The following is a 7,577-nucleotide window of genomic DNA, read 5'->3' on the forward strand; positions in this document are numbered from 1 at the left end:
GAAATTTTAATTTTTTTCCAGATGGAAAAAAAGAAAGAAAAAACACTAGTTATGCTATTCCTGGTTTTGTGTGGTTTGTAATGCATTGCACAACCCCCTTGAGTCAAAAGTCAGGAGACTTGTGGATTAAGTTATTTGCTTGGCATCTGTCTGCTTCAAGATGTCAGATGCTCTCCTGCTCATAAGAAGCGAGCCAGATGATGCAAGAATGCCACATCAGTTGGATATTTTGATATTTAATCATTGGTTTACAGAGTATGGTGCATAGTTTTATTTTTATTAAGAACATTTTTCTGTGACAGGTTGGAGATACCCCAAAAGACAGAGCCCTGTTCAATGGGGCGCAGAAGTTGTTTGGCATGATGATCACTGTAGGCCAGGCCATCCTGTATGTGATGACAGGCATGTATGGAGACCCCTCAGACCTGGGTGCGGGGGTCTGCCTCCTCATCATCATTCAGCTGTTTGTTGCTGGCCTCATTGTGCTGCTCCTTGATGAACTCCTACAGAAGGTGAGGAAGCTTTGAGACTTATTTAAGAGAACTTGAAATTTTGAAAGGGTATTTACAAATGGAGCAACATGTGTTATATGGTTGGTTGGTTGCAGATGGGTGAAATAATCTGCTTATGTACATTTCAGGGCTATGGACTTGGCTCTGGTATCTCCCTCTTCATTGCCACCAACATCTGTGAGACCATTGTGTGGAAGGCCTTCTCGCCTGCCACTGTCAACACTGGTCGTGGCACAGAGTTTGAGGGTGCGGTCATCGCTCTTTTCCACCTTCTCGCTACAAGACAAGACAAGGTAAGACTTGAGCTTTTTCAGAGGCTTCCATGAATCTTCAAAGTTTTTAAGCATTATTCATTCATTCTACTCAGGCAATAATGGCCCCGGGATATTATTAATGCCTGTTGGTGTTCATTAACCCCCTTCCACCTGATCTAGATGAAAGGCTTGTTTGTCCCCTTCTTCCCTGTCTGCATTATATCCTCTTGGTGCTTGGCTGTTGGAGATCCAGTTAACTGCCACATGGATTTGAGATGTTAAATAGGAGGGGACGGTTTTGATAGAAAATTGATGTTGATGGAAAAAAATTAAGCCAGAGAAAAAGGAGCTAAGCTGATTTACAGGTGGCTCCCACCATGTATGCACTCCCCTAATATTGACATCTTTGTTGGCATATAACTTGACTGCCAAATCTGGAACGGTACAGTCTGAACATCATGCTCTATACTGTATTGGATATGTATTGTTAAGTTCTCATGGGGAAAAAAAAACAAAGCAAGACCCTGGAGTGCATTCAAGGGAATTGCAAAAAGTACTGAACTTAATATTGTGCTCTGTTGACACTAATTGATACATGATAATGAAATGTACATTTTCTTGTGTGTAAGATCAAGCTCTTGAAATACCAGCAACCTAAATTAGTCATTGAAATAAAAAGACTAATCTTTTTACAGTTTGGGGAAGAGACAAGCTGGTGTATGAAGTGAAAGAGTTGCATGTGAAATGCCACTCTGTGTCACACAAAAAAGTTGAAAAGGTGAACAAAAATGTATAGGAAATCCAAAAGAAAAAGATTTCGGTGACATCCTGTCATTTCATAGTAGAAAACTGATATCAGGTAAAAAAAAAAAAAAAATCAACAGGTGGTTGACCTGAATTGCATCATTCATCCATTTTCCTTCAGCCAGGATTGTGGTGTGCGTGCTCAGTTCTGGCTTTGCTGAACTGTTTTGAAAGTTTTGCCAGTCATAAAAGGCTTGACATTCATCATTATTTAAAGAAAGACCCCCCAAAAACTGGTACTATTACTGCTGATAGTAGTGGTAGGAACATTACTTTGTACTACTTGTATTTTCATAGTTTGGTGTGATTTGTACATTACTTGGTAAGTCTTCATCATGGCACTCTCTCCAAGCAGCAGCACCATTCTTGGCCTCTCATTTTATAAACAGAATGAAAATGTTTACCCCATCCAGAGAGTAAAGGGACCAAATTAACCCCTTGGTGACAGATACAGCAATATCTGTCAAGACGTAGTGGCTTGTGATGTGTATATGCATCATGACTCGCAAAGGTCGGGCGGCTGTACACAGCTTAGGTCTAGCCATAAAGTTGAGGGTTGCGTAATATTGTATTACAAAAAAATACAGGCCCCGTTATGATAGGGTTGAAGGTGGACACACTCAATATGAAAGTGCAACAGTATGTAGATTATGTAGGAATACTTAATTATTACAATTATATCTTGCTTTTTATGAACAAAACCTATTACCAAAATATTATTTGAATTTACCTCTGTGAGCCATTCATAGGTGGGGCTTCCATGGTGGCACTGGTGGGCACCTGTCCTCCCTGCAGTCTGATTGGGCACCCTGTGGGCCCCCCCAGTCGTCATGGACTTATCATAATGTCAATAGATGTGTAATGTTTTTTATCAACATCCACTTGGTAAAAGTACACCCAGTAGATTAAATGTGGCCAAGAAAGGCAAAACGAAAAAAATTCTCTGGACCAGCCTCTGGAGGCATTACAGATGTTGGTGAGCTCACAAGTTTGTAGAAATGAAATTGAGGAAATGTGTAAATCTAAGTAAGAGTTAAGGAGTTTGTAAAACTCGAAAATCGGATACAAGGTGAGATAACCAAGCAACCTTTAACTGAAGATGTATATTTTTTTTCTATGAAAGAGAGGACATATCAGAGAAAAGTTTCAGGAAGCTTGTTAGCAACATTGGTAACTCACTCACCTCACACGGTCACGCTGTCTGCTTGGAGATACTTGCATTCCAACAGCCTTCTTTCTTTCTTTTACCTTTTCTTTTTCTTTCTTTTATTTTTGATTATTTATTAAAAAAAAAGAAAAAAGTTTGAAGTGGCAAGTAGTAATCCATGCCTTTCTCAGCCTGTGAAATCAACTGATTTTAACTTTGAAACTTCTCTTTCCCATTACCAGTCATAGCGTATTGGGTATTTACAAAGGAATGAAATTTCAAATGTATTGATCATTTTAATGCTTTAATTGTTCCTATTGTTTGACTTCCAGGTTCGAGCTCTCCGTGAGGCCTTCTACCGCCAGAACCTCCCCAACCTCACCAACCTCTTAGCAACGGTTCTCATCTTTGCAATTGTAATATACTTCCAGGTATGCTAACCTTTCTTCAAGGGCCTTCATGAATGAAACCATGGTCTTGTCTATTTTCCACTGTTATTTGGATTTATTGATATTCCCCCACCCCCCACTTTTTTTTTTTATAGTATGTGCTTATTATCTTTACGAATGTTTGAATTTGTTTTCCCCCTATGTGCTGCTCTCTCTCCCAGGGCTTCCGCGTGGACCTGCCCATCAAGTCTGCTCGCTACCGTGGGCAGTACTCTTCTTACCCCATCAAGCTGTTCTACACCTCCAACATCCCCATCATCTTACAGTCTGCGCTCGTCTCCAACCTTTATATCATTGCACAGGTATGTTGGCTGTTTGTTGCTCCTAACATTCCTTCATTTCATTCAGTATTGTTATTTTCAGCTTTTGTGTTAGTATGTTTGATTGATTATTCTCATTTAAAGGTGAATGTGGATGAGTGTTTTCAGTTTTTACATTTTAAATGATCTCCTACCAAAAGACTGCTTGGAAAAACCATCAGGGCTGGAAAAAGTATTGGACCACGGGATCATTGGTCCCGGGAAGCATTTCGACGACCAGAAAGAAAATGAGATTAGAGTATGCAGTTTATTAAAAGTAATACTAAACTCTGTACCACAAGGGATTCACAAATGGTTAAAAACGAACACACACACACACACATTTCTGTACTATTTGTAAACAATATTGATATGTTATACCATCTTCCTTGTGGGGCAGAAAAATATTTGTGGTCCCAGAGATTTTTTTTTTTTCCTTTTATCAACCATGCAACTAAGTTTGTTCCTCCACAGATGTTGGCAGTGAAATTCCCAGGTAACTTCTTTGTGGGCCTACTGGGAGTGTGGGCAGACACAGGCTCTGGAGGCCCAGGGCGTGCCTCCTACCCCATTGGCGGCCTCTGCTACTATATGTCGCCCCCCGAGTCCTTTGGTCACATCATGGAGGATCCCTTCCATGCGGTTGTGTACATCACCTTCATGCTGGGTTCGTGCGCTTTCTTCTCCAAGACCTGGATTGAAGTGTCAGGATCTTCGGCCAAGGATGTAAGTATACATCAGTCTCTGCGTGTCTGTCTGTCTGTATGATTCTTTCTTTCTTTTGTCTGTATGATTCTTTCTTTCTTTTGTCTGTATGATTCTTTCTTTCTTTTGTCTGTATGATTCTTTCTTTCTTTTGTCTGTATGATTCTTTCTTTCTTTTGTCTGTATGATTCTTTCTTTCTTTTGTCTGTAGGATTCATTCTTTCTTTTGTCTGTGTGATTCTTTCTTTCTTTTGTCTGTAGGATTCATTCTTTCTTTTGTCTGTAGGATTCATTCTTTCTTTTGTCTGTATGATTCTTTCTTTCTTTTGTCTGTATGATTCTTTCTTTCTTTTGTCTGTATGATTCTTTCTTTCTTTTGTCTGTATGATTCTTTCTTTCTTTTGTCTGTAGGATTCATTCTTTCTTTTGTCTGTGTGATTCTTTCTTTCTTTTGTCTGTAGGATTCTTTCTTTCTTTTGTCTGTATGATTCTTTCTTTTTGTCTGTCTGTCTTTCTTTTTGTCTGCCTGCCTGTCTGTCTGTCTTTCTTTTTGTCTATCTGTCTGTCTGTCTGTCTTTCTTTTTGTCTGCCTGTCTGTCTGTCTGTCTTTCTTTTTGTCTGTCTGTCTGTCTTTCTTTTTGTCTGCCTGTCTGTCTGTCTGTCTTTCTTTTTGTCTGTCTGTCTGTCTGTCTGTCTTTCTTTTTGTCTGCCTGTCTGTCTGTCTGTCTTTCTTTTTGTCTGTCTGTCTGTCTTTCTTTTTGTCTGTCTGTCTGTCTTTCTTTTTGTCTATCTGTCTGTCTGTCTTTCTTTTTGTCTATCTGTCTGTCTGTCTTTCTTTTTGTCTATCTGTCTGTCTGTCTGTCTTTCTTTTTGTCTATCTGTCTGTCTGTCTGTCTTTCTTTTTGTCTGCCTGTCTGCCTGTCTGTCTTTCTTTTTGTCTGCCTGTCTGTCTGTCTTTCTTTTTGTCTGCCTGTCTGCCTGTCTTTCTTTTTGTCTGTCTGTCTGTCTGTCTGTCTTTCTTTTTGTCTGTCTGTCTGTCTGTCTGTCTTTCTTTTTGTCTGCCTGTCTGTCTGTCTGTCTTTCTTTTTGTCTGTCTGTCTGTCTTTCTTTTTGTCTGTCTGTCTGTCTTTCTTTTTGTCTATCTGTCTGTCTGTCTTTCTTTTTGTCTATCTGTCTGTCTGTCTGTCTTTCTTTTTGCCTGTCTGTCTTTCTTTTTGCCTGTCTGTCTGTCTGTCTTTCTTTTTGTCTGTCTGTCTGTCTTTCTTTTTGTCTGTCTGTCTGTCTTTCTTTTTGTCTATCTGTCTGTCTGTCTGTCTTTCTTTTTGTCTATCTGTCTGTCTGTCTGTCTTTCTTTTTGTCTATCTGTCTGTCTGTCTGTCTGTCTTTCTTTTTGTCTGTCTTTCTTTTTGTCTGTCTGTCTTTCTTTTTGTCTGCCTGCCTGTCTGTCTGTCTTGCTTTTTGTCTGTCTGTCTGTCTTGCTTTTTGTCTGTCTGTCTGTCTTGCTTTTTGTCTCTGTCTGTCTTGCTTTTTGCCTGTCTGTCTGTCTTGCTTTTTGCCTGTCTGTCTGTCTTGCTTTTTGCCTGTCTGTCTGTCTTACTTTTTGCCTGTCTGTCTGTCTTGCTTTTTGTCTGTCTGTCTGTCTTGCTTTTTGTCTGTCTGTCTGTCTTGCTTTTTGTCTATCTGTCTGTCTGTCTGTCTTTCTTTTTGTCTATCTGTCTGTCTGTCTGTCTTTCTTTTTGTCTATCTGTCTTTCTTTTTGTCTATCTGTCTTTCTTTTTGTCTATCTGTCTTTCTTTTTGTCTGTCTGTCTTTCTTTTTGTCTTTCTTTTTGTCTGTCTGTCTGTCTTTCTTTTTGTCTGTCTGTCTGTCTTTCTTTTTGTCTGTCTGTCTGTCTGTCTGTCTGTCTGTCTGTTTTATTTTTTGTCTGTCTGTCTGTCTGTCTGTCTTTCAGTCTGATTATCTGTCAGTCTTTCTCTCTGCCTGTCTGTCTGTCTTTCTTTTTGTCTGTCTGTCTGTCTTTCTTTTTGTCTGCCTGTCTGTCTTTCTTTTTGTCTGCCTGTCTGTCTGTCTTTCTTTTTGTCTGCCTGTCTGCCTGTCTTTCTTTTTGTCTGCCTGTCTGCCTGTCTTTCTTTCTTTCTTTCTTTCTTTTTGTCTGCCTCTTTCTTTCTTTTTGTCTGCCTCTTTCTTTCTTTTTGTCTGCCTCTTTCTTTCTTTTTGTCTGCCTCTTTCTTTCTTTTTGTCTGTCTGTCTGTCTGTCTTTCTTTTTGTCTGTCTGTATGTCTGTCTTTCTTTTGTCTATCTGTCTGTCTGTCTTTCTTTTGTCTATCTGTCTGTCTGTCTTTCTTTTTGTCTGTCTGTCTGTCTGTCTTTCTTTTTGTCTGTCTGTCTGTCTGTCTTTCTTTTTGTCTGTCTGTCTGTCTTTTTGTCTGTCTGTCTGTCTGTCTTTCTTTTTGTCTGTCTGTCTGTTTGTCTTTCTTTTTGTCTGTCTGTCTGTCTGTCTTTCTTTTTGTCTGTCTGTCTGTCTGTCTTTCTTTTTGTCTATCTGTCTGTCTGTCTGTCTTTCTTTTTGTCTATCTGTCTGTCTGTCTGTCTTTCTTTTTGTCTATCTGTCTGTCTGTCTGTCTTTCTTTTTGTCTATCTGTCTGTCTGTCTGTCTTTCTTTTTGTCTGCCTGTCTGCCTGTCTGTCTTTCTTTTTGTCTGCCTGTCTGTCTTTCTTTTTGTCTGCCTGTCTGTCTTTCTTTTTGTCTGCCTGTCTGTCTTTCTTTTTGTCTGCCTGTCTGTCTTTCTTTTTGTCTGCCTGTCTGTCTTTCTTTTTGTCTGCCTGTCTGTCTTTCTTTTTGTCTGCCTGTCTGTCTTTCTTTTTGTCTGCCTGTCTGTCTTTCTTTTTGTCTGCCTGTCTGTCTTTCTTTTTGTCTGCCTGTCTGTCTTTCTTTTTGTCTGCCTGTCTGTCTTTCTTTTTGTCTGCCTGTCTTTCTTTCTTTTTGTCTGCCTGTCTGTCTGTCTGTCTTTCTTTTTGTCTGCCTGTCTTTCTTTCTTTTTGTCTGCCTGTCTGTCTGTCTGTCTTTCTTTTTGTCTGTCTGTCTGTCTGTCTGTCTTTCTTTTTGTCTGGCTGTCTGTCTGTCTTTTTGTCTGCCTGTCTCTTTCTTTTTGTCTGCCTGTCTGTCTTTCTTTTTGTCTGCCTGTCTGTCTGTCTGTCTTTCTTTTTGTCTGTCTGTCTGTCTGTCTTTCTTTTTGTCTGTCTGTCTGTCTGTCTTTCTTTTTGTCTATCTGTCTGTCTGTCTTTCTTTTTGTCTGTCTGTCTGTCTTTCTTTTTGTCTATCTGTCTGTCTGTCTTTCTTTTTGTCTGCCTGTCTGTCTGTCTTTTTGTCTGCCTGTCTCTTTCTTTTTGTCTGCCTGTCTGTCTTTC

General features: G+C 39.6%; 1 protein-coding gene across 1 annotated transcript; it reads left to right on the forward strand.

The window, feature by feature from the left end:
• Positions 1–302: 302 nt before the first annotated feature.
• On the forward strand, positions 303–4,248 carry LOC113809516 (protein transport protein Sec61 subunit alpha; the record flags this gene model as incomplete). Its single annotated transcript, XM_070119908.1, is given in 5 exon segments — positions 303–512; positions 641–805; positions 3,050–3,148; positions 3,328–3,468; positions 3,940–4,248. Coding segments are annotated over 5 exon segments (909 nt in total), but the record flags the coding sequence as incomplete, so codon positions are not given.
• Between the last annotated feature and the right edge of the window lie 3,329 nt (positions 4,249–7,577).

This window comes from Penaeus vannamei, unplaced genomic scaffold (genome assembly GCF_042767895.1).
Source record: "Penaeus vannamei isolate JL-2024 unplaced genomic scaffold, ASM4276789v1 unanchor901, whole genome shotgun sequence".
Lineage (NCBI taxonomy): Eukaryota > Metazoa > Arthropoda > Malacostraca > Decapoda > Penaeidae > Penaeus > Penaeus vannamei.